The sequence below is a fragment of the Mesoplodon densirostris genome, chromosome 12 (assembly GCF_025265405.1).
Source record: "Mesoplodon densirostris isolate mMesDen1 chromosome 12, mMesDen1 primary haplotype, whole genome shotgun sequence".
Lineage (NCBI taxonomy): Eukaryota > Metazoa > Chordata > Mammalia > Artiodactyla > Ziphiidae > Mesoplodon > Mesoplodon densirostris.
In genome coordinates this window covers 73,513,737-73,541,735 of record NC_082672.1, presented here as the reverse complement: position 1 = coordinate 73,541,735, position 27,999 = coordinate 73,513,737, and the positions used below count along the sequence as shown (strand labels likewise).

The window sequence follows — 27,999 nt, the reverse complement described above, 5'->3', positions numbered from 1 at the left end:
AAATGTCCATGCCATATTTCATAGAGTCAACCTTTTCTTGGTCCTGTATTAAAACATGGGGAGGTCCATTGAACTTTCTGTTTCTCTTGACTAATAAACTCTTTAATTTAAAAATACACTCTCAATCATTAATTCAAATGGTCCACTTCAAAATACTAATAACACTTTACTCTTCAAGGCTATTACCCTAAACCCAGCTAGGACTCATCACATGAATGAAAGGTCTCAGAAGGAGGTGTGATCTCCTGCTGCTGTCTTTCCTGGGCCAGTGGTTTCTGACTCTGCACCCACACCGTCCTCGGATGGCCCCCTTGACTCACACTGTTTACCTGATGGTTTAGTGTTCTCTGTGCCAGACAGGGATTTCAAGCTAACCCTTTCCCTCATGTGCCCTAACTGTAACGTTGCCAGATTTAGGGAGAAAAGTACAGGACACCCAGATAAATCTGAATTCCAGATAAAAAACAAGTCATTTTTCTGTTTAAGTATATCTCAAATATTGCTTAGCTGAAATTCAAATATTGAATGGAACATATTTATACTAAAAATTATTTATTGTTTATCTGACATTTACATTTAAGTAGGTGTCCTGCATTTCATCTGTCAACTCTACCTTTGCTGAGTCCATCAGATATTCCCCTACCAGGCTCCTCCCAATACCACTCTCTAAACCAAGACAAAGTCTCTCTTCAGAAGGGTTACTGCCCTTTACCACTCAGATTCTGCTCCAGCCATAAACTGACTGCCTCTTACTGACACGGTTCCTTCAGATACCAGGATACCCTCTGGGCAAGGTCCCTTTTATATGACCCCAAGATGATCCTAACTCAGAGTGCCACAGCCCCCCGCCTGGTCCACTACCATTGGCCTCACCACTGGAAGGGTTTGAGGCTCCTTCTGCAGCTCCTGGAGCTGGGCTTGTGCATCCCCCAGTATCAGGGAACATATAGAAGCTGAACTTCTTTTTTCTAGGCTTAGGTTAGGAGGTCACTCCATCCATAGCCTTCCCCCTCTGTGGTGGGGTGGGGTTGGGGAGAAGGACTTATAACACTGTTTTGTCCAAAGAAATGATTCTCATAAAATTTTCTTTCAATTTCCATGGAACCTTTCAATTTCCTGAACCTTTTAAAATCCTTAATATGGAGTCCAGTAATCCCATAACAAGTTATTAGCTCTTTCCTTTGACAATGTGAATCTTGGTAGTTTAAATCACAATTGGCTTTCGTATACAACATCTTTTCTGTCTTGGAACCTCAGGCAAAACTGCCATGTTAACGTCAGGAGGATACACGAGTGTATACCCATCAGGTGCTCAAATCATGCTGCCTTCTTTCTTATCCTACAGCTGTAACTGTCCTAGTGGATGGAAAGGAGCCTTCTGCACGGAGACAGTTTCCACCTGCGACCCTGAGCATGACCCTCCACACCACTGCAGCAAAGGAGCAACTTGTGTTTCATTGCCTCATGGATACACCTGTCACTGTCCACTAGGAACCACTGGAGTCTACTGTGAACAAGGTGAGGCTCAGCTCATGCTGTCCACAGATTTAACTGAGTCAGTTTCCTTTTGGGAAAGTGAAATGAAATCTGTGTAATAATGAAAGAGTCCACTCTCTTCTTTCCCCCTCTATATTTGACATTATATTTCACAAATAGGATAGTACTAAAATTTAGTACTACAAAAATACAGCTTTATGTTTAGAATTGCTTTAATTTACGAATTCAAATTCCCCTGTCTGTTTAGTCTAGATGTTCTAGATATCTTGTGCTAAATGCAATCTAATCAAGTGAATTTAGATTCATAATTCAAGAATGAGGCTCCATCTTTAAGCTTCTCTCTCTGTACCTTCCACTTGACTAAGACCTTTGGGAATATCACAAGGCAGATACATCAGCTCCAGTGCAAAACAAGAGGAATTTGAGGGATGAAATGACCCCATGTCCAGTGGAGCAATAAGGAGCCCTCAGTTTTCTAGGTTTCATCAGCTTACATACCTCCCCGTACCTTATGACTGATGATACCCTTACCACTGGGCAAATCATGTAACGGCCTTGAGGGAGCCCGCGGTCTCCCGAGTGCTCCCCACATGGACTGTGGCTGGTGTAAGGGTGCTTCTAGGTCTGCCCGCTCTCCCATTTAGTCCCCAGCTTGCCTCAGACCTTCTGGATTCCCTCCACATCACACACACTGCAGGGTGGGAGGGCGTGGATGGAGCATGGCAGTCCTGTTGTCTCCTTCCCAAGTAGAGCTGGACCAAAGTCATTCCTCCACTGTCCTCCTTGCAGCCAATAGCACAAACTCATCTTCATGGACCGCAGAAGGAATGTGGCTCTGTACTGCGCATCATCCCCAAGCAAGAAGCCTCAGCGGCACTGCACGATTTACCTCCTCCTGTAACTTCCCTGACAGCCTCTCTTTATAGGCAAGGTTGGTGGGCGGCTTAGTGGAATGCAGCTACCTTTAAATCTCCCCCATCACACCTGCATCCTCTGCTAAAGCTCTGAGAACCCCTAGGACAAGAGCGAAAACGCCCACAGACACAAGGACGAAGTAGGGCCCTGGAAAAGGAGGCTTTGGGGAAAATCAGGAAAGCACATGCTGCTCAATGCCTCAAGTTATGCATCTTACATAAATCAACACTTAGGCTTCACTTTGTCCTATCTGGTGTAGTTCTAAATATCACAGCAAAATGGGTGTGAAAGAAGACCTCCCTAACGCCATGCTCATAGCCCTAAAAATTCAGTTGTGTAGCAGATGCAGTTGTGTTGTTGTGAGGTTAATGGGATAGCCTGGCTGAAGCTGGCCAACCTGGCATTAAGGCTCCAGCCACGGATCCACACAGTCCTGCTTCAGTTTGCACCTATCCCCCTACCTTCCCATCCCCACTCCCACCCCCCCATCTCGGGGCTGGCTGGGACTCCAGGACAGTGTGGCATGGAGTTCAGGAAACTTGCAGTTAAAGAATCTGGAAAATTGAGCCAGAAAAACACGAGGGCATGGGGAACCCTCTGCCGGCTCCTGGAATCCAGAGACTGGATCATCTACTATTTCTCTATCTCACCTCACACCCCACCCAGGGGAGAAAGCTTTAGCCTCTGCACCCATGTTTAGCAGCAGGGGCTGGGGTAGAAGAAGTTCAGGAGCCCATCACCAATGGTGTTATGTACACCTTGGCATAATCTGGGGGCTTTATTGTAATATCACATCATACATGTTGTAATTTAATCTTCCTCTGATCATTTTATCAAATATATTCATGCAAACGTTTTTAATCCTATATTCTCTGAGATTCTATGTGTGTTTAACTTTCCTCCAAAAGTCAAAGGTGTTGATAAATGGAAGACATTTGAGGGTTAGAATACTAGTGATTTAGCGAAAGAAACGTTTAATTGTGTCAGAAGTTGTGAGTATGAGATAATGTCTGGCTATGGGAATCTGTCTCTTTCATGATGACATTAGAAGCAGATCCTGCTCTTCAAAAATGGCCCTTCTTGGCTCCTGGAGTAATCTACACTCTTTCCTGGAATAAGAAGTTTACACACACTCTTCCCTCTGCCTGAAATGTTCTCATCTTCTCCTCAGCATCCAGCTAACGCACCTTCATCCTTCAAATTTCGACTCAGACCTTCCTTTTTTAGGGACAACTTCCCTGACCCTCTTTCAGGGAAAGGTGGTGCCCATGCCTGTTCGTGTCCATTGGTGTAGAATCTCTAACACTTTTCATACAGTGCTGAGTGAATGTGTCTGCTATACATTTTACTTATCAGTTCTCAAATGATAAAAACAAACTGTGATCATTTTCAAGAAGCAGTTCTTGACTTTAGTGAACAGCAAAATACTTTACCAAGATGGTGCACTTGTATTACTCCCAAAGGAATAGCTATTAGAAACTGAAGGAAATAATAGGACAAGTTAACATAAGGGCTAGTGACTATTTACAATCGCCAGGTCATGGAAGCAACCTAAGTGTCCATCAAAAGACAAACGGATAAAGAAGATGTGATACATATATACAATGGAATATTACTCAGCCATAAAAAGAAACGAAATTGGGTTATTTGTAGAGACATGGATGGACCTAGAGACTGTCATACAGAGTAAAGTTAAGTCAGAAAGAGAAAATCAAATATTCCATATATGTGGAATCTAGAAAAATAGTACAGATGAACTAGTTTGCAAGGCAGAAATAGAGATGCAGATATAGAGAACAAGCATATGGACACTAAGGGGGGGGAAAGTAGGGGGGGTGGGGGCTGGGATGAATTGGGAGATTGAGATTGACATGTATACACTAATATGTATAAAATAGAAAACTAATTAAAAATCTAGTGATAGTGTTATTTCAAGTGCCATAATTTAAAGAAAGGAAAGTTTTCAGCTAATAAACATTACAATAGGCAAAAAAAAAAAAGGTCTAGTGATTGTAACAATAGGGCAAGCCAGATTTCTGCATCTTAAAATCTCAAATGATGAAAGCCCACGGGATTAACCTAAAGTTTGTTTGGGTGTGTGTATATATACAAATATATATTAATATGTATATAAATAGATTATACAGAGAGATAGCAGAGATACAATAATGAAATTATTTTATAAGAAGAAAGTCTAGAAAGTTTGATAAAAGGTGCCAGAAAAGTTGTGTCACTCTCATAGTATTCTCAACAAAAACTGACCAAAGATATATTCTGCTATGCTATAAAATAAGAGCTTAATTCCTTTATTAAAAAGTTATAGGAAATTATATCATAAAAACAGTTGTTTTGATTGGGAAATAAGTATTGATATTATGTGGGGGAGGGGACTATAGAGTTTTAGATTCTCAATTGAAAGTTATTTTTATAGAGTAATTTTTATAGTAAAGTTGATTTTAAGAACTATAAACTATATTTGTTGTGAAGTCAAAATAATGAAGAAAGCTTAAGCAGAAATGATAGAATTAAACTTTAAGTCTCAAAAGATCCGTTTCCGACTTCCGGGTAAGATGGCGGAAGAGTAAGATGCGGAGATCACCTTCCTCCCCACGGATACACCAGAAATACAGCTACACGTGGAACAACTCCTACAGAACACCTACTGAATGCTGGCAGAAGACCCCAGACCTCCCAAAAGGCAAGAAACCCCCCACATACCTGGGTAGGGCAAAGCGGAGAGATCCCCACACAGAGGATCGGTGCCGAGCGGCACTCACCAGCCTGAGAGGCTTGTCTGCTTGCCCGCCGGGGCGCGCAGCGCTGGAAGCTGAGGCTCAGGCTTCGGTCAGAGCGCAGGGAGAGGACTGGGGCTGACGGCGAGAACTCAGCCTGAAGGGGGCTAATGCGCCACAGCTAGCCGGGAGGGAGTCCGGGAAAACTCTGGAACTGCGGAAGAGGCAAGAGACTTTTTCTTCCCTCTTGGTTTCCTGGTGCGCGAGGAGAGGGGATTCAGAGCGCTGCTTAAAGGGGCCCCACAGACGGGCGCGAGTCGCGACTGAAAGCGCAGAGCCCAGTGACGGGCGTGGGACGCTGGGGCTACTGCTGCCGCCGGCAAGAAGCCTGTGTGCGAGCGCAGGTCACTGCCCACACCGCCCTTCCGGGAGCCTGTGCAGCCCGCCACTGCCGGGGTCCCGGGATCCAGGGGCGGCTTCACTGGGAGAACGCACAGCGCGCCTCGGGCTGGTGCAACGTCACGCCGACCTCTGCCGCTGCAGGCTCGCCCCGCACTCCGTGCCCCTCCCTCCCGCCCGGCCTGAGTGAGCCAGAGTCCCCGAAGAGGCTGCTCCTTTAACCCTGTCCTGTCTGAGCGAAGAACAGACGCCCTCCGGCGACCTACACGCAGAGGCGGGGCCAAATCCAAAGCTGAGACCCAGGAGCTGTGAGAACAAAGAAGAGAAAGGGAAACCTCTCCCAGCAGCCTCAGAAGCAGTGGATTAAAGCTCCACAATCAACTTGATGTACCCTGCATCTGTGGAATACATGAATAGACAACACATCATCCCAAATTGAGGAGCCCAGAGTCAGTGCTGTGCTTCTGAGGTGGGAGAGCGAACTTCAGGACACTGGTCCACAAGAGACCTCCCAGCTCCACATAATATCAAACGGCAAAAATCTTCCAGAGATCTCCATCTCAACACCAGCACCCAGCTTCACTCAACGACCAGCAAGCTACAGTGCTGGACACCCTAAGCCAAACAACTAGCAAGACAGGAACACAACGCCACCCATTAGCAGAGAGGTGGCCTAAAATCATAAAAAGTCTGCAGACACCCCAAAACACACCACCAGACGTGGACCTGCCCACCAGAAAGACAAGATCCAGCCTCATCCACCAGAACACAGGCACTAGTCCCCTCCACCAGGAAGCCTACACAACCCACTAAACCAACCTTAGCCACTGGGGCCAGACACCAAAAACAACGGGAACTACGAACCTGCAGCCTGCAAAAAGGAGACCCCAAACACAGTAACATAAGCAAAATGAGAAGACAGAAAAACACACAGCAGGAGAAGGAGCAAGATAAAAACCCACCAGATCTAACAAATGAAGAGGTAATAGGCAGTCTCCCTGAAAAAGAATTCAGAATAATGATGGTAAAGATGATCCAAGATTCTATTTCCCAGATCCAAAATCTTGGAAATAGAATAGACAAAATGCAAGAAACAGTTAACAAGGACCTAGAAGAACTAAAGATGAATCAAGCATCGATTAAAAACACAATAAATGAAATGAAAAATACTCTAGATGGGATCAATAGCAGAATAACTGAGGCAGAAGAAAGGATAAGTGAGGTGGAAGATAAAATAGTGGAAATAACTGCTGCAGAGCAAAATAAAGAAAAAAGAATGAAAAGAACACAGGACAGTCTCAGAGACCTCTGGGACAACATTAAACGCACCAATGTTCGAATTATAGGGGTTCCAGAAGAAGAAGAGAAAAAGAAAGGGACTGAGAAAATATTTGAAGAGATTATAGTTGAAAACTTCCCTAATATGGGAAAGGAAATAGTTAATCAAGTCCAGGAGGCACAGAGAGTCCCATACAGAATAAATCTAAGGAGAAATACGCCAAGACACATATTAATCAAACTGTCAAAAATTAAACACAAAGAAATCATATTAAAAGCAGCAAGGCAAAAACAACAAATAACACACAAGTGAATCCCCATCAGGATAACAGCTGATCTCTCAGCAGAAGCTCTACAAGCCAGAAGGGAGTGGCAGGACATAATTAAAGTGATGAAGGAGAAAAAACCTGCAACCAAGATTACTCTACCCAGCAAGGATCTCATTCAGATTTGATGGAGAAATTAAAACCTTTACAGACAAGCAAAAGCTGAGAGAGTTCAGCACCACCAAACCAGCTTTACAACAAATGCTAAAGGAACTTCTCTAGGCAAGAAACACAACAGAAGTAAAAGACCTACAATAACGAACCCAAAACAATTAAGAAAATGGGAACAGGAACATACATATCGATAATTACCTTAAATGTAAATAGACTAAATGCTCCCACCAAAAGATACAGATTGGCTGAATGGATACACTTCAGACCTAGAGACACATACAGACTGAAAGCAAGGGGATGGAAAAAGATATTCCATGCAAATGGAAACCAAAAGAAAGCTGGAGTAGCAATTCTCATATCAGACAAAATAGACTTTAAAATAAAGACTACTAGAAGAGACAAAGAAGGACACTACATAATGATAAAGGGATCGATCCAAGAAGAAGATATAACGATTGTAAATATTTATGCACCAAACATAGGAGCACCTCAATACATAAGGCAAATACTAACAGCCATAAAAGGAGAAATCGAGAGTAACACAATCATAGTAGGGGACTTTAACACCCCACTTTCACCAATGGACAGATCATCCAAAATGAAAATAAATAAGGAAACACAAGCTTTCAATGATACATTAAACAAGATGGACTTAACTGATATTTATAGGACATTCCATCCAAAAACAACAGAATACACATTTTTCTCAAGTGCTCATGGAACATTCTCCAGGATAGATCATATCTTGGGTCACAAATCAAGCCTTGGTAAATTTAAGAAAAGTGAAATTGTATCAAGTATCTTTTCCGACCACAATGCTATGAGACTAGATATCAATTACAGGAAAAGAGCTGTAAAAAATACAAACACATGGAGGCTAAACAATACACTACTTAATAACGAAGTGATCACTGAAAAAATCAAAGAGGAAATTAAAAAATACCTAGAAACAAATGACAATGGAGACATGACGACCCAAAACCTATGGGATGCAGCAAAAGCAGTTCTAAGAGGGAAGTTTATAGCAATACAATCCCACCTTAAGGAACAGGAAACATCTCGAATAAACAACCTAACCTTGCACCTAGAGCAATTAGAGAAAGAAGAACAAAAACATCCCAAAGTTAGCAGAAGGAAATAAATCATAAAAATCAGATCAGAAATAAATGAAAAAGAAATGAAGGAGACGATAGCAAAGATCAATAAAACTAAAAGCTGGTTCTTTGAGAAGATGAACAAAATTGATAAACCATTAGCCAGACTCATCAAGAAAAAAAGGGAGAAGACTCAAATCAATAGAATTAGAAATGAAAAAGGAGAAGTAACAACTGACACTGCAGAAATACAAAAGATCATGAGAGATTACTACAAGCAACTCTATGCCAATAAAATGGACAACCTGGAAGAAATGGACAAATTCTTAGAAATGCACAACCTGCCAAGACTGAATCAGGAAGAAATAGAAAATATGAACAGACCAATCACAAGCACTGAAATTGAAACTATGATAAAAAATCTTCCAACAAACAAAAGCCCAGGACCAGATGGCTTCACAGGTGAATTCTATCAAGCATTTAGAGAAGAGCTAACACCTCTACTTCTCAAACTCTTCCAAAATCTAGCAGAGTGAGGAACACTCCCAAACTCATTCTGCAAGGCCACCATCACCTTGATACCAAAACCAGACAAGGATGTCACAAAGAAAGAAAATTACAGGCCAATATCACTGATGAACATAGATGCAAAAATCCTCAACAAAATACTAGCAAACAGAATCCAACAGCACATTAAAAGGATCATACACCATGATCAAGTGGGGTTTATCCCAGGAATGCAAGGATTCTTCAATATACGCAAATCAATCAATGTGATACACCATATTAACAAGTTGAAGGAGAAAAACCATATGATCATCTCAATAGATGCAGAGAAAGCTTTCGACAAAATTCAACACCCATTTATGATAAAAACCCTGCAGAAAGTAGGCATAGAGGGATCTTTCCTCAACATAATAAAGGCCATATATGACAAACCCACAGCCAACATTGTCCTCAATGGTGAGAAACTGAAACCATTTCCACTAAGATCAGGAACAAGACAAGGCTGCCCACTCTCACCACTCTTATTCAACCGAGTTTTGGAAGTTTTAGCCACAGCAATCAGAGAAGAAAAGGAAATAAAAGGAATCCAAATCGGAAAAGAAGAAGTAAAGCTGTCATTGTTTGCAGATGACATGATACTATACATAGAGAATCCTAAAGATGCTACCGAAAAACTACTAGAGCTAATCAATGAATTTGGTAATGTAGCAGGTTACAAAATTAATGCACAGAAATCTCTGGCATTCCTGTACAGTAATGATGAAAAATCTGAAAATGAAATCAAGGAAACACTCCCATTTACCATTGCAACAAAAAGAATAAAATATCTAGGAATAAACCTACCTAAGGAGACAAAAGACCTGTATGCAGAAAATTATAAGACACTGATGAAAGAAATTAAAGATGATACAAACAGATGGAGAGATATACCATGCTCCTGGATTGGAAGAATCAATATTGTGAAAATGACTCTACTACCCAAAGCAATCTACAGATTCAATGCAATCCCTATCAAACTACCACTGGCATTTTTCACAGAACTAGAACAAAAAATTTCAAAATTTGTTTGGAAAAACAAAAGACCCCGAATAGCCAAAGCAATCTTGAGAACGAAAAAAGGAGCTGGAGGAATCAGGCTCCCTGACTTCAGACTATACTACAAAGCTACAGTAATTAAGACAGTGTGGTACTGGCATAAAAACAGAAAGATAGATCAGTGGATCAGGATAGAAAGCCCAGAGATAAACCCACGCACATATGGCCAACTTATCTTTGATAAAGGAGGCAGGAATGTACAGTGGAGAAAGGACAGCCTCTTCAATAAGTGGTGCTGGGAAAACTGGACAGGGACATGTAAAAGTATGAGATTAGATCATTCCCTAACACCATACACAAAAATAAGCTCAAAATGGATTAAAGACTTAAATGTAAGGCCAGAAACTATCAAACTCTTAGAGGAAAACATAGGTAGAACACTCTATGACATAAATCACAGCAAGATCCTTTTGGACCCACCTCCTAGAGAAATGGAAATAAAAACAAAGATAAACACATGGGACCTAATGAAACTTCAAAGCTTTTGCACAGCAAAGGAAACCATAAACAAGACAAAAAGACAACCCTCAGAATGGGAGAAAATATTTGCAAATGAAGCAACTGACAAAGGATTAATCTCCAAAATTTATAAACAGCTCATGCAGCTCAATAGCAAAAAAACAAACAACCCAATCCAAAAATGGGCAGAAGACTTAAATAGGCATTTCTCCAAAGAAGATATACAGACTGCCAACACACACATGAAAGAATGCTCAACATCATTAATCATTAGAGAAATGCAAATCAAAACTACAATGAGATATCATCTCACACCAGTCAGAATGGCCATCATCAAGAAATCTAGAAACAATAAATGCTGGAGAGGGTGTGGAGAAAAGGGAACACTCTTGCACTGCTGGTGGGAATGTGAATTGGTACAGCCACTATGGAGAACAGTATGGAGGTTCCTTAAAAAACTAAAAATAGAACTACCATATGATCCAGCAATCCCACTACTGGGCATATACCCTGAGAAAACCATAATTCAAAAAGAGACATGTACCAAAATGTTCATTGCAGCTCTATTCACAATAGCCCGGAGATGGAAACAACCTAAGTGTCCATCATCGGATGAATGGATAAAGAAGATGTGGCACATATATACAATGGAATATTACTCAGCCATAAAAAGAAACGAAACTGAGCTATCTGTAATGAGGTGGATAGACCTAGAGTCTGTCATACAGAGTGAAGTAAGTCAGAAAGAGAAAGACAAATACCGTATGCTAACACATATATATGGAATATAAGAAAAAAAAATGAAATGAAGAACCTAGGGGTAAAACGGGAATAAAGACACAGACCTACTTGAGAATGGACTTGAGGATATGGGGAGGGGGAAGGGTAAGCTGTGACAAAGCGAAAGAGAGGCATGGACATATATACACTACCAAACGTAGGGTAGATAGATAGTGGGAAGCAGCCGCAGAGCACAGGGAGATCAGCTCGGTGCTTTGTGACTGCCTGGAGGGGAGGGATGGGGAGGGTGGGAGGGAGGGAGATGCATGAGGGAGGGGATGTGGGAACAGATGTATATGTATGACTGATTCACTTTGTTATAAAGCAGAAACTAATAAAAAAAATGGGAAAAAAAAGAAATGAAAAAGGAGAAGTAACAACTGACACTACAGAAATACAAAAGATCATGAGAGATTACCATAAGCAACTCTATGCCAATAAAATGGACAACCTGGAAGAAATGGACAAATTCCTAGAAATGCACAACCTGCCAAGACTGAATCAGGAAGAAATAGAAAATATGAACAGACCAATCACAAGCACTGAAATTGAAACTGTGATAAAAAATCTTCCAACAAACAAAAGCCCAGGACCAGATGGCTTCACAGGCGAATTCTATCAAGGATTTAGAGAAGAGCTAACACCTATCCTTCTGAAACTCTTCCAAAATATAGCAGAGTGAGGAACACTCCCAAACTCATTCTATGAGGCCACCATCACCTTGATACCAAAACCAGACAAGGATGTCACAAAGAAAGAAAACTACAGGCCAATATCACTGATGAACATAGATGCAAAAATCCTCAACAAAATACTAGCAAACAGAATCCAACAGCACATTAAAAGGATCATACACCATGATCAAGTGGGGTTTATTCCAGGAATGCAAGGATTCTTCAATATACGCAAATCAATCAACGTGATACACCATATTAACAAATTGAAGGAGAAAAACCATATGATCATCTCAATAGATGCAGAGAAAGCTTTCGACAAAATTCAACACCCATTTATGATAAAAACACTGCGGAAAGTAGGCATAGAGGGAACTTTCCTCAACATAATAAAGGCCATATATGACAAACCCACAGCCAGCATCGTCCTCAATGGTGAAAAACTGAAACCATTTCCACTAAGATCAGGAACAAGACAAGGTTTCCCACTCTCACCACTCTTATTCAACCTAGTTTTGGAAGTTTTAGCCACAGCAATCAGAGAAGAAAAGGAAATAAAAGGAATCCAAATTGGAAAAGAAGAAGTAAAGCTGTCACTGTTTGCAGATGACATGATCCTATACATAGAGAATCCTAAAGATGCTACCAGAAAACTACTAGAGTTAATCAGTGAATTTGGTAAAGTTGCAGGATACAAAATTAATGCACAGAAATCTCTGGCATTCCTATATACTAATGATGAAAAATCTGAAAGTGAAATCAAGGAAACACTCCCATTTACCATTGCAACAAATATCTAGGAATAAACCTACCTAAGGAGACAAAAGACCTGTATGCAGAAAATTATAAGACACTGATGAAAGAAATTAAAGACGATACAAATAGATGGAGAGATGTACCATGTTCTTGGATTGGAAGAATCAACATTGTGAAAATGACTCTACTACCCAAAGCAATCTACAGATTCAATGCAATCCCTATCAAACTACCACTGGCATTTTTCACAGAACTAGAACAAAAAATTTCACAATTTGTATGGAAACACAAAAGACCCCGAATAGCCAAAGCAATCTTGAGAACAAAAAATGGAGCTGGAAGAATCAGGCTCCCTGACTTCAGACTATACTACAAAGCTACAGTAATCAAGACAGTATGGTACTGGCATAAAAACAGAAAGATAGATCAATGGAACAGGATAGAAAGCCCAGAGTTAAACCCACGGACATATGGTCACCTTATCTTTGATAAAGGAGGCAAGAATGTACAGTGGAGAAAGGACAGTCTCTTCAATAAGTGGTGCTGGGAAAACTGGATAGGGACATGTAAAAGTATGAGATTAGATCACTCCCTAACACCATACACAAAAATAAGCTCAAAATGGATTAAAGACCTAAATGTAAGCCCAGACACTATCAAACTCTTAGAGGAAAACATAGGCAGAACACTCTATGACGTAAATCACAGCAAGATCCTTTTGGACCCACCTCCTAGAGAAATGGAAATAAAGACAAAATAAACACATAGGACCTAATGTAACTTCAAAGTTTTTGCACAGCAAAGGAAACCATAAACAAGACCAAAAGACAACCCTCAGAATGGGAGAAAATATTTTCAAATGAAGCAACTGACAAAGGATTAATCTCCAAAATTTATAAGCAGCTCATGCAGCTCAATAACAAAAAAACAAACAACCCAATCCAAAAATGGGCAGAAGACCTAAATAGGCATTTCTCCAAAGAAGATATACAGACTGCCAACAAACACATGAAAGGATGCTCAACATCTTTACTCATTAGAGAAATGCAAATCAGAACTACAATGAGATATCATCTCACACGAGTCAGAATGGCCATCATCAAAAAATCTAGAAACAATAAATGCTGGAGAGGGTGTGGAAAAAAGGGAACACTCTTGAACTGCTGGTGGGAATGTGAATTGGTACAGCCGCTATGGAGAACAGTATGGAGGTTCCTTAAAAAACTACAAATAGAACTACCATATGACCCAGCAATCCCACTACTAGGCATATACCCTGAGAAAACCATAATTCAAAAAGAGACATGTACCAAAATGTTCATAGCAGCCCTATTTACAATAGCCCGGAGATGGAAACAACCTAAGTGTCCATCATCGGATGAATGGATAAAGAAGATGTGGCACATATATACAATGGAATATTACTCAGCCATATAAAGAAATGAAATTGAGCTATTTGTAATGAGGTGGATATACCTAGAGTCTGTCATACAGAGTGAAGTAAGTCAGAAAGAGAAAGACAAATACTGTATGCTAACACATATATATGGAATTTAAGAAAAAAATGTCATGAAGAACCTAGGGGTAAGACAGGAATAAAGACACAGACCTACTAGAGCATGGACTTGAGGATATGGGGAGGGGGAAGGGTAAGCTGTGACAAAGTGAAAGAGCAGCATGGACATATATACACTACCAAACATAAGGTAGATAGCTAGTGGGAAGCAGCCGCATAGCACAGGGAGATCAGCTCGGTGCTTTGTGACTGCCTGGAGGGGTGGGATAGGGAGGGTGGGAGGGAGACGCAAAAGTGAGAGGATATGGAAACATATGTATATGTATAACTGATTAAATTTGTTATAAAGCAAAAAAAAAAAAAAGAAGAAGAAGAAGAAGCCTATGCCCCCCCCAAAAAAAAAAAAGATCCGTTTCCTTTATCTCCATTGACCCATTGACTTTGCAGTTTTCCAACATCTTAGCTACAGTACTAAAATTTAATTTAAAAACAAAAACAGAGAACAGATATCAAGCAGGCCCTGAAACCAGGCAGCAGTGTGCTCCTTTGTCTTGTCAATAGCTGCATTTTCCTTATTCCCAGAGAGCTTGTTCTTTATTGCACCATAACCAGCAGCTGTCTGTGACATGCAGTCATAATTTCTACTCAGTTGAGCAAATTAGGGTCACCTAGAATGCAGGAGAAATGCCTGGGGTTCAATTCACTTTTATTGTAGTTATAAACTGGTGTGTAAATTACCAAGAAATCCAACGCCAACATCCTTAAACTTACAAACCCCTAACTTCTATGTCTTATTTTCCCCTTCTGCTTGTTCTCCTTCCCCTTTCCAAGAAACCTAAGTCTTAGCACATTAGTTTGGCTGCACACGGAACCCGACTTACGCTGTCATACCTGCCTGGTTTCATTTTTATGATCGTCTTTATTGTAAATGAGCCCCATCCCCAAGAAGCATCCAAACTCATGCTTATAAGCTCTGAATGACGAGAAACTAAACTGCAGCGGATTGACAAGCCCGATGAAGCCGTGGCGCAGGGATGCTGAAGGCCATCTGCCTCACATTAGCATTCTCTGTTCTTGTCTCCTCCCTTGGCAGTAACGCTTGGCACCAGTTCATTAAGATTGTTTACCAGTTTCAGAACACGTGCTGGGAAGACTGCCTGAACAAGACAGACAGGTGCCTTGTCTCCATGGAGGTGACGTGCTAGTAGGAGGCGGCATGCCCACCAGTCAATGAGCAAAAGCACAGAATGAGTGAATGCCATGAAGGAAAGCAAGAGGGCGAGGAGATGGACAGTCACTGGGAGAGTACACTCAAGCGGGGATGGTCAGGAAAGGCCTCTCTGAGCAGTGACGTCTGAGCTGTCAGCCAGTGAGACTCACCCACGTGTGACAGACTGAGGGGCAGACCCTCTGGGCAGCGGTTAAACCTGGAAACAGGAAAATGATGTCACATGTTTGAGGGAGAGAAAGGCAGTCAGTATTCCTAGAATAGGAGTTGGTATTATAAGATGAGTTTGGAAAGGCAAGCAGAAGCTAGATCATGCCGAGCCTTGAAAAATATCATAAAGAATTGTAATTCCACGGTGAGAAAATAGGAGCCTGTGAAGATCGTAAGCGTGAATCAGAAAACTTGAATTTAAGTCCTGTGGCTCTTAGAAACTATCAATTCAGTTTCTGCTGCATCAGTGAAGTCTCTGAGCCTCGATTCCATTATGTGTAAAACAGCAACATCGAGTATGCCAGCTGTTTTCCATCTGCCCACCTTCCCCACACCCACACTCCCTGACCCGTACTCTAACACCTTCTCCAGTGGATTGCAGTGGAGTTTGGCCAACAGAAGTCACCAGCAGGTGAGGAGGGGGAAGGAGGAGAGCAAGGCAGAATACTTACTCTCTAGGTAAGAAGAGGATGGCCAGGGGAAGTTTTCTGTCCCAGCGTTATAATTTAAGCAGTGAGATCTGATTTAATCTATACCTTGCTCTTAGATGTCTAATGGGGAAAAAGTTATCTTTCAAGTCCCCTAAAACATTCAGCTCTAGCTGACAGAAAGAAAAATCCATTTAAAGACAAGAGAAGGATAATTCCTGTTTGGGTAACTTCTTTTCACTAAGGCCCCACCCCAAACTCCGTTGGAATTCCACTGAGGAATTCCCCTGTGGTTAAGTCAAGTATCAACAAACCCCTTGAATCCAATGGCTTGTAGGGTCACAGCCACCAAAACTGATTCAAAATATCTGAGCCTAGCTCCAGAAGTGCAGGAATCCACAATGTTCACATTAGAACTAGATCGATGTGGGCTTTTAAACGCCCAAGGGCCCTAAACCATCTTTAAAATTAAACTGAAGATGCAGGAGGATTGTCAGCAAACAGCATCTAGGTGTATATTTCACAGGGACTATTGACCTTAATTTAAAAAGAAATCATAACAGGTGAAACTAGGGTAGAGTATTTTGCAATCCAGAATAGTCATTAAAATATTCTATTCTAAAAGAATTCTGGTTTACAATTATTTTGTGAGATGGACAATTTGTCCAATTTCTTTTCTCTTACACTCAAATCTTATTTATTTGCTCTTCTCTTCCATTATACTTGTCTTTCCTGTTAGAATTTATGATTTACAACTACACATGTAACCTTTCCTGAATCATAAAATCTCTCCTGCCCATTTATTTTTCCCCACATTATTGGTAAATTACTTTTTTTCTTGAAATAGTTTTACACTAACTAAATTCTGGCTATTGTGTATCGTTGACATATAGCCAAGTGAGATTCCATAATATGTGTGTTTTTAACTTTTAGCTGAGGAAATACTTAAAATGCTTCCATTTTCCCTACATTCTTTCCATCCGTAGTGCAATTTTCCTTCCACTCATTCCTCTAAGATAAAGAAACCACGCACTTGCTGGCATTTTGAGTGAAGCAGGCAGATGTTCAAGCTACTTAGTCTCTTGATGCCCTACTTTACGGTCCACCTATCCCTGGTTTTATTGAAATTAATTCAAGCTAATGGCGAAGTTCAATTCTCCAAGTATTCCCGACACGTGGGATGCCTTCCTGCCGAGTCGTGGTTTTCCTAATAGTAGAGAAATGGGTCCATAGCACTGTAGAGGTCAATTTCAGGGATCATTACTGTTTGCCTTTTTCAGATGCTCATTTTCAGGTGCATTTAGCCAGGCAGGTAATGTGCAAGCTTTCTTCATAGAAAAATAAAATAAACTTAAGTCTTTATTTCCCCACTTTCAATCCCATCATGATAATTAATAAGGATGTAGTTACATCTGTACTAGATCCTCTACAATTTTATGATATTATAAAGGGTAAAAAATAAATAAGCACTGGCTATGATTTTCAGGAACACACGTTTTAATTCTTTAGTCTTCTGTTTGTGCTCTTCTATACAACCTGATAAATCGTAAGTGAAACAGTGCATGGGTTATATATAACAATTCTAAGGTTTATATGAACGTTAAGCTTTTTGAGTACCTAAAGGAATTGACTCTACTAGAATCTTAGTAGAAAGATACACACACAACTGTCATTTCCTAACCTTGGACTTTGAGGAAGGAACTTACCTTTCCTGAACATCAGGCCTCTCATGTGTGAAAAGAGTATGTTTTTAAGTCTCTGTTTTAGAGGAATTTTGGGCCGAAGTCCAGGGAGAGTCCATTCTCCTTGTCAAGCCCTAAGTTAATAATTAATACTGTTTATAAAGTAGTGAGTGAAAGGTTAAAAACTCTAAGAGACAGATTGAGAGGTTTTTCTTCAACAAAGTCCTTTTTATTTTCTATTCAAGATAACATTAAGTAACAAACAAAAGCCCTCAACACAGTGGATTTTCAGCTCTCTACTGCTAAAGATTTCTCCCTTGAAATGTTTTACATATTGAGCCATGTTCCCCATCTTAGGAAGGCAGACCAAAAAAAAAAAAAGGTTTGCTTACAATCAATTTCTACGGACAGGACTTTGTGGCTTCTTCCCCTGAGGCAGGTCTGCCCACACCCTCTTTTTATCTGAGGTGATTGACAGTGATGGAATCCAACCACAAACTTTACTTTCTAATTTGAGGAACTGAGAGACAGGCTCCGTCTAGTTTCTAATAGAAGCAAACTAAAATCCTCACGACCATAGTGGAAGATATAAAGATTGCAAGATATTTCATTATTTCATTCCTTCTTTTGTTAAAAAATCTATATAATTTATCCTAAGAAAAATAGGAAAGCAAACCTTCCTGTACCATCCTAACCAAGGAATATCACAAGGCAAATGGTCAAGAAAGCCCTGTGGTCTCAATGACAGAACTGTCTAAGATTCCAAGCCACCCTCATAAAGGTCATGATGAGGGGTCAGTGACACAAAGAGGCCAGCACAGAACCTGGCACATAACAAGTACTCCTTAAATATGAACCCCTCTTACAGAGGAAGGAAAAGTATTAGATTAGACTTGTGCTAAATGCAGGTTATGTACACATAGGTATTTTTATCATCTTTTTTGTAAAATATGGATTTGTTTTAAACAGATTCTTCTTAAGCTAAAATATTTTAAACCTCCTATTTTAAAAAGACAATAGTTTTTATTATATAAAGATGTAAAAAATATTTCAAGCTATCATGATCAATGTAGTAGACATAAACTTTTCCAAATGACCAAATAAGACTTTTTTTTTGAAAAAATACACATTATCTATAGAAGTATAGCAGATTATTAAGTTTTTTAAAAAGTATTTATTGAGAAACCACTCAGGCAATATGGACAGATCCAAAACATGATAAGGTAGGGTCCCTCCTTTCAAAGAACTAATAATTTAGATAGAGACCAGGCAAAAGTCTGTGAAAATTAAAGTATATAATTTAAATAACAGTTCAGGGAAAAGAGTAAAAAACATCCCATGGTACTGAATTCTTTAATGGCTCAACAAATGACAGTACCTGTGTAACTTCTGGCTAGTGGGGCCTGAAAAGGCCTTAGAAAGCAATGGAATTAATAACATTGCTGCAGGTTACACATGAGAGCTGTTAAGAGAGTAACTCCTAAGAGTTCTCATCACAAGGAAAAAATATGTTTTCCTTTTATTTTGTATCTGTATGAGATGATGCATGCTCACTAAACTTACTGTGGTCATCATCTCATGATGTATGTACGTCAAATCAACATGCTGTACACCTTAAAGTTATATGCTGCTGTATGTCTAGTATATCTCAATAAAACTGGAAGAAAAAATCTCAAAAAGAAAAAATCAGTGGAATTAGATTAGGTAAAAAAATAGGTAAGCTTTGGATAGACTCATACAGGATGGTGAGGTGCCGTCCTAAGAGTGAAAACCACTTCAGCAAAGCATGGGGGAGATGGAAAGGTGCACTTGGAAATGTGAGTAAACCTCTTTATCTGAAAAGGAAATGTATGCCAGGTAAGGTGTAAATTATTAAAATACCTCTGAGAATAGAAGAGACCAATGTAAGGCACACTAAATTAAAAACTCATCAGGACTTGCTTACTGGTCTGGGTGTGCCTTTCACATAGATGGTGTTCAGTTAACACTTGTGAAGTGAGTGATGATTATTCAAGGTTTAAAACCTGAATGACACATGCATGTAATCAATGTTGTCTTCCAGACCTGCTGTAAATTAGCCTTTGAGACTCCTGAAACAGCCATAAATTTTCCCACACAATTTACCTGACTCAGTGGCTGAATTTATTATTTAAGATACTTCCAAACAACTTAAGAGAGAGCTCACAGTAAAATGTACATGTATTTGAAAAGTAGCCAAGATAGTGATAGAAAGATAAACTTATGCCCTCTTGCCAAGGAAAGAAGAGAAGGGTAGGACAAGGAAGACAAAACAAAGTGAGTCTAAATCATTTCACAACACACAACTGAATGTAAAATTAGCTTTGGGTTTCTTGGAAGTTGAAGTGAAACATAAAATACAACTGACTGCTACTTAATATTGCCTAATTAAAGAAAGCATACCAGTCATCACATCAAGGACAGAGAACTGTGCCCTGGCACTGAACTGTAATAAAAATGTATTGAGCATGAACCATTTTTTAGAAAAATAAAATTAAATAGCATAATAAATGTTGTGTTTGATGACAACTTTCTAGAAAATGAAGAGGCGTTATGTATATGGTCATTTTTTATATTGACACAATAAAGGCTACGGGCATAATATTAGGTCATAGTTCTGTAAAGATAATTATGTCAAATTATCTTTGAAAAATAGATTTCTATTGATCTGACATGTTACTGGGGCAATAGTCAGTTGTCTTGAGAGATAATTATTTGACATTTTCATTAGACCATTACTCTTGGATATCAGTTGTGTCGGTCAAGTTTCTGATGGTCAAAGCATAGCAAAATATGAAAATTGAGACGTCTGTAGAAGTCCAGGTATCCTGGCTATTAATTGAAAGGATCATTACATGCTTTGTTTTCCAGATTTATAAGTGACAAAATTGATGTTTTACCATGAAAATTAAAAAGTTTAACTTAGCATCTGTTACCTTATATGTGTGTGCTGTTTACTGCCAGAACTCTCACTAATATAATAAGTATCATTTTGCCTACCTGACAGAATTCATATGAGGTAAGTACTCAAAGGAAATTACCAGGGACTTCCCTGGTGGTCCAGTGGTAAAGACTCCATGCTTCCATTATAACGGGCATGCATCTGATCCCTGGTCAGGGAACTAAGATCCTGCATGTTACCTGGCGTGGACAAAAATTAAAAAAAAAAAAAGAAAAAGATAAAATAATTTTTAAAATAGTGTTATCAGTAAATTAACATAATCTACAAAAAAAAGGAATCACCAAATTTCTTTATCATAAAACAATCATGTGATTTTATAGAACACAATTTTTTTGACAATGATGGCAGATACACTTTATTTTCATTTCAATAAAAAATTATGTTTAAGAATCAATGTATCGTTGTGGTTTTGAACCAGTATCAAACCTCTGACCCAATAACAAACAAGAAAAACTTCTGGAGGCAGACTTAACCATTTTTTCACTCTGAGTTAAGAACTGGCTAATGTTGACAGGGCAGGTCATGGAAAGAGCCTATTTGGTGATAGGAATCTCAGTGGGAGCTGCAGCTCAAACCAACTTATACTGATTCCCAAGAAAATAATACAGGGTTCACTGTAGTTCACTCAGTCTGTAGTTCTCCCCACAAGTTTACATTGACTTCCTATTTTTCCTCCCCAGCTAACTCACTCTCCCAAAGATTAGGCTGCTACCCTGTCCAATCATCTTCTTTCATCTCTACACTGAATTTACTATGTCACTGTTTTAGATGATGACTTCCCCATTTGGGGGCTAGCATTTATGGGGAACTTAATTGGAAGAACACTTAATATTTTTTCTTTTTTAGTAGACTTCCATGTGTTTTTTTTTATTAGTTTCTGCTTTATAACAAAGTGAATCAGTCATACATATACATCTGTTCCCACATCCCTTCCCTCATGCATCTCCCTCCCTCCCACCCTCCCCATCCCACCCCTCCAGGCGGTCACCAAGCACCGAGCTGATCTCCCTGTGCTCTGCGGCTGCTTCCCACTATCTATCTACCTTACGTTTGGTAGTGTATATATGTCCATGCCTCTCTTTCCCTTTGTCACAGCTTACCCTTCCCCCTCCCCATATCCTCAAGTCCATTCTCAAGTAGGTCTGTGTCTTTATTCCCGTTTTACCCCTAGGTTGTTCATGACATTTTTTTTTTAATTCCATATATATGTGTTAGCATACAGTATTTGTCTTTCTCTTTCTGACTTACTTCATTCTGTATGACAGACTCTAGGTCTATCCACCTCATTACAAATAGCTCAGTTTCGTTTCTTTTTATGGCTGAGTAATATTCCATTGTATATATGTGCCACATCTTCTTTATCCATTCATCTGATGATGGACAATTAGGTTGTTTCCAGCTCCGGGCTACTGTGAATAGAGCTGCCATGAACATTTTGGTACATGTCTCTTTTTGAATTATGGTTTTCTCAGGGTATCTGCCTAGTAGTGGGATTGCTGGGTCATATGGTAGTTCTATTTTTAGTTTTTTAAGGAACCTCCATACTGTTCTCCATAGTGGCTGTACCAATTCACATTCCCACCAGCAGTTCAAGAGTGTTCGCTTTTTTCCACACCCTCTCCAGCATTTATTGTTTCTAGATTTCTTGATGATGGCCATTCTGACTGGTGTGAGATGATATCTCATTGTAGTTTTGATTTGCATTTCTCTAATGATTAATGATGTTGAGCATTCTTTCATGTGTTTGTTGGCAGTCTGTATATCTTCTTTGGAGAAATGCCTATTTAAGTCTTCTGCCCATTTTTGGATTGGGTTGTTTGGTTTTTTGCTATTGAGCTGCATGAGCTGTTTATAAATTTTGGAGATTAATCCTTTGTCAGTTGCTTCATTTGCAAATATTTTCTCCCATTCTGAGGGTTGTCTTTTGGTCTTGTTTATGGTTTCCTTTGCTGTGCAAAAGCTTTGAAGTTTCATTAGGTCCCATGTGTTTATCTTTGTTTTTATTTCCATTTCTCTAGGAGGTGGGTCCAAAAGGATCTTGCTGTGATTTATGTCATAGAGTGTTCTGCCTATGTTTTCTTCTAAGAGTTTGATAGTTTCTGGCCTTACATTTAGGTCTTTAATCCATTTTGAGCTTATTTTTGTGTATGGTGTTAGGGAATGATCTAATCTCATACTTTTACATGTCCCTGTCCAGTTTTCCCAGCACCACTTATTGAAGAGGCTGTCCTTTCTCCACTGTACATTCCTGCCTCCTTTATCAAAGATAAGTTGGCCATATGTGCGTGGGTTTATCTCTGGGCTTTCTATCCTGTTCCATTGATCTATCTTTCTGTTTTTATGCCAGTACCATACTGTCTTGATTACTGTAGCTTTGTAGTATAGTCTGAAGTCAGGGAGCCTGATTCCTCCAGCTCCATTTTTCGTTCTCAAGATTGCTTTGGCTATTCGGAGTCTTTTGTTTTTCCAAACAAGTTTTGAAATTTTTTGTTCTAGTTCTGTGAAAAATGCCAGTGGTAGTTTGATAGGGATTGCATTGAATTTGTAGATTGCTTAAGGTAGTAGAATCATTTTCACAATATTGATTCTTCCAATCCAGGAGCATGGTATATCTCTCCATCTGTTTGTATCATCTTTAATTTCTTTCATCAGTGTCTTATAATTTTCTGCATACAGGTCTTTTGTCTCCTTAGGTAGGTTTATTCCTAGATATTTTATTCTTTTTGTTGCAATGGTAAATGGGAGTGTTTTCTCGATTTCATTTTCAGATTTTTCATCATTAATGTACAGGAATGCCAGAGATTTCTGTGCATTAATTTTTTATCCTGCTACTTTACCAAATTCATTGATTAGCTCCAGTAGTTTTCTGGTAGCATCTTTAGGATTCTCTATGTATAGGATCATGTCATCTGCAAACAGTGACAGCTTTACTTCTTCTTTTCCAATTTGGATTCCTTTTATTTCCTTTTCTTCTCTGATTGCTGTGGCTAAAACTTCCAAAACTAGGTTGAATAAGAGTGGTGAGAGTGGGCAGCCTTGTCTTGTTCCTGATCTTAGTGGAAATGGTTTCACTTTTTCACCATTGAGGATGATGTTGGCTGTGGGTTTGTCATATATGGCCTTTATTATGTTGAGGAAAGTTCCCTCTATGCCTACTTTCTGCAGGGTTTTTATCATAAATGGGAAAACACTTAATTTTTAAGCAACACTCTATCTTGATGGGTTTTCAAAGACCATTTGAACAAAATAGCCATCCAAATAATTAAATGAGTTAAGTAATTAGAGTTGTTCAGCATTATCCATCTGGGTGCTAAAGAAAGTCTGCCTAAAGGAATGACTTATAGTTTCAGTAATTGATACTTAGCCATCTCTTCTGTTAGCAACTAGCCAACAGATTCAATTGCTGGATCCCACCATCCCCCAGTAGACTATGATAATAAACCAGCAAAGTGCAAGGATGTTTAGCTTCATTTTTGCTGCAATATCAATGTATGTACTTAGTTAATCTAAAATTTGTCCAACTGTTTAACTTGGAATGGAGAGGTAATCACAGAGTTAAGGATGGGGAAAAAAAGTTACTTCTATCCATTAGATTCTCATTAATCATTTACAAGCTAAGGAGCTACAGTGAAATTATGTGCATTATCCATAGACCTAAATGCAAATAACAGATTAATAAATGCCACAAAAAGTCTCAAATTATTCTCATCTCTTTTTCTTGACTGACTGACTAGAACATAACTGTGGTAGAGTTGGAGAGCTGTGGCTAAAGTCAAGATTATTGCATTAAAGTCATGAAATCGAGAGCTTAGTTGGAGAGCCCTAAACTCAGCACATTTGCTGAGAACAAAGCAGACGTGTATCCGTGAGGGCAACAATTTAACCTCATAGGCTTATAACATGTGGAGATAGAGAACTATTTATTTATTGAATAGACTATGCTTTGAGTCCATCATGAGAAACAACGCTCTGGAAATTAGTAATCTATTTTAGAAAGCTTGAGTTCTACCACTGAGAACAGAAACATTTGGTAGCAAACCACTTTCAATGGGACTTGCTCAACTTAATGTGATTTAAGAAGTGTGCTGAAATAAGCAGTTACTGCATCCAGGGTAGAGAGGTGATGAAATTTTTAATGCTTGAGGGGAATCTTGCAGAGCTTTAGATTTTAAAAAAATCTGTGCTTTAAAAGCAGAGATGTGGGTCAGAATGATGGCAATCTAGGAAGCTACAGGCTGTCCTTCCCCTACAGAGACACCAAGTTAACAACACATGGACCATGAAACCTCTGTGAGAACTCCGGAGAGCATTTGAGAAGCTACTGCACCCACGTCATAATTGTGGAGGGAATTTTGCATCCAAATAAAGACTGATTCAGGCTAGAATAATGAAAGGATGTTAAATCTAGGGATAGTTTTGATGAATGTAGATATACATGGCTTAAAGTATCTCCCATAAACTGTATATGAATTGCAAGGGGAAAAAATGCCATATTTATACAGCAGAATAGCATACAGTGGAAGAAAATAAGTCAACACTTTGACAAAGGTGAGCAAAATTGATTTCACCAGTGAGGGACAGATAGATACATGTGCCTCCATGTGTGATGCCCTGAGAAGAACACATTGCCTGTGAAACACCTCAGCCAAGAATGCATACCTAAATCTGCTTAGAACGAAATATCAGTCAAACCCAAAATGATGAACATACCTTTCAAAAAAAAGAGGGAAGAAAAGATCCTTCAAAAACGTCAATGTCATGAAAGACAATGAAGACTGTGGAAATGTTCTAGGTTAAAAGACATTAAAGAAATATGACAGGGCCTCCCTGGTGGCGCAAGTGGTTGAGAGTCCGCCTGCCGATGCAGGGGATACGGGTTCGTGCCCCGGTCTGGGAGGATCCCATATGCCGCGGAGCGGCTGGGCCCGTGAGCCATGGCCGCTGAGCCTGCGCGTCCGGAGCCTGTGCGTCCGGAGCCTGTGCTCCGCAACGGGGGAGGCCACGGCAGTGAGAGGCCCGCATACCGCAAAAAAAAAAAAAAAAAAAAAAAAGAAATATGACAACTCAATGCAACATCTCAGTCATATGAGATTTCATACTCTAGGGTAAAATATTATTGGATCAACAGAAAAATTTGAAATATTAATATTAGGTAAGATGAAAGGATGGTATTAATATTAAATTTATTAAAGGTGATAACTGTACTGTGGTTATATATATGAGAATATCTCTAAGTTGTTAGGTGCAAAGAGCCATGATGTATGGAACAAATTATTGAGAAAAAATATCATGTAGACAGATAGCTAGACAGCACTAGATAAAGGGGAAGAAAATTAACAAAAGATGAATCTGGATAAAGCATGCTTTGTACTCATTTTATTTTTAAAATTTTCTATGCATTTTAAATTATTTCCAAATAAAAGGGTAAAATTAACTAATTTTTAAAAGATTGTATGCAATAATTTGATGACTGGTAATTCTATTCTCCTAGATTGGTTTAATACCTTGCCTATAAATACATTTAGGACCCCAGATTCTCTGCAAATAATCATTTAAAATGTTTAGAATATTTTCTCCCAGAGGAAGAAAAGAATGTACAAAATTAAAGATCCTTCATCATAGCTGATGCTACCATATATCATGGGTTTCTTGTTTTTAATGGTTTTATCTATTTATAGTAAATAAGAATAAGGTACTGTTTGTCTTCAGAATATTGACACTAAATGCATTAGACTTTTTCTTCTTGCTGTTTTTTAGTTTAACAGAGACAATTTCATTTAATTATAACATGACAGTTTGTACTTTTGAATATGAAATGTTTCTTATTAACACTCTTATTAACTTAGCCTTGCAAAAAAATCGTTTTTTAATTCACTAGGCCCCAGGTTGAGCTTTGACATAACTAACCCATAGGCATTAACCCGATTTAAAAACACCATGACCCTTTCTCTTACTACTAGGTTCTATCTATCTGAGAGAGGCCACCCCAACCATAGTAGAGAACCCTCTCAGAGTGAAAGAATTCCAAGTCCAACCAATGGCTAGCTTATTTCAAAATACCTTTACTGTATGGAACTTCTATGTATCACTGTACAATTAGGGAAATTGATGGTGTCCCTGTTATCACTGATCAATTAACAGATTAGAACTACTACTCTAGACAAACAGTCCTAGAGATATATTTTGTAAACACAACTTTGCCTGAACATGAACAATTGTGATTAAAACAAAAAGACTACATGTACTGATATTACATAAAACTTAAGACTATTCTTTTTTTCTGCTGATCTTTGTAAACCCCCTGTATCAATCATGTTAGGCTAGGTTATGATGCAATAACAAACAATCCCAAAATCTCAGTGGCTTAACAAACAAAAATCTATTTCTTCCTCACGGAATATGTCAGCAAGGTGGCTTTTCTCAGACTAGTTACTCAGGGACCCAGGTGGATAGAAGCTCCTTCTTGACTGATGCTTCTACTACAACCACTGAGTCTAAGAAAAGGTAATACAGCGACTCATGCCCTGGTTCTGACAGAAGTGATACACATCACTTCTGTTCACATTTGATTGGCCTGAGCAAATTACAAGGTCACTTCTAACCTCAAAAAGGGCAGGAAAATGCAATCTTACAATGTGATGAAAAGGAGAGGAAAACTGAAATGTTAGATAATCAGGCTTAATGATAATGCCACTCTCCTATCCCAATAATAAAGACCAGGAGATTATCAGACAAGAATATCTTACAAAAGAAATAAGGAAGAGGTATTTTTAGTCCTTTAAGTACCTTTCAAACTTCTTAACCATGATGGTTAAAAAAGTAAATAAAAACCATGTATCCTGAAATGTGTAAAGATTTCTTCATAGAAACTGTCTTGAATTTCCTAAGTTTCAACTATGATGTCCTTAACATAAGTATTTGTTGATCATGAGCATTATGGAGAGTGACTCAGAGGTTGTTGATGCCAAACTGCACAGAGAAACACTTAAAGAGACACTGGAAACAAAGTAAAATTGGAACAGAAGCACAGGCCTCCCGAGGACCACACACTCAAACACCACATACAGTTAGTGGATTATGTCCTGGATTAGGTTTCCATTCGCTACATCTATGTCTTTATTCCTGTCCTGCCCCTAAGTTCATCAGAACAATTTTTGTTACATTCCATATATATGTGTCAGCATAGGGTATTTGTTTTTCTCTTTCTGACTTACTTCACTCTGTATGACAGACTCTAGGTCCATCTACCTCACTACAAATAACTCAATTTCGTTTCTTTTAATGGCTGAGTAATATTCCATCGTGTATACATGCAAAATCTTCTTTATC

General features: G+C 39.2%; 1 protein-coding gene across 1 annotated transcript in view; it reads left to right on the top strand.

Annotated features, from left to right (window-relative positions):
- The window catches only part of EYS (eyes shut homolog), a 1,591,612-nt gene that overhangs the window by 1,538,915 nt on the left and 24,698 nt on the right, over positions 1-27,999 (top strand). The window contains exon 39 of the mRNA XM_060115102.1: positions 1,346-1,518. Within this exon, the coding sequence (XP_059971085.1) occupies positions 1,346-1,518 (173 nt within the window). The remainder of the gene's footprint in view (positions 1-1,345; positions 1,519-27,999) is intronic.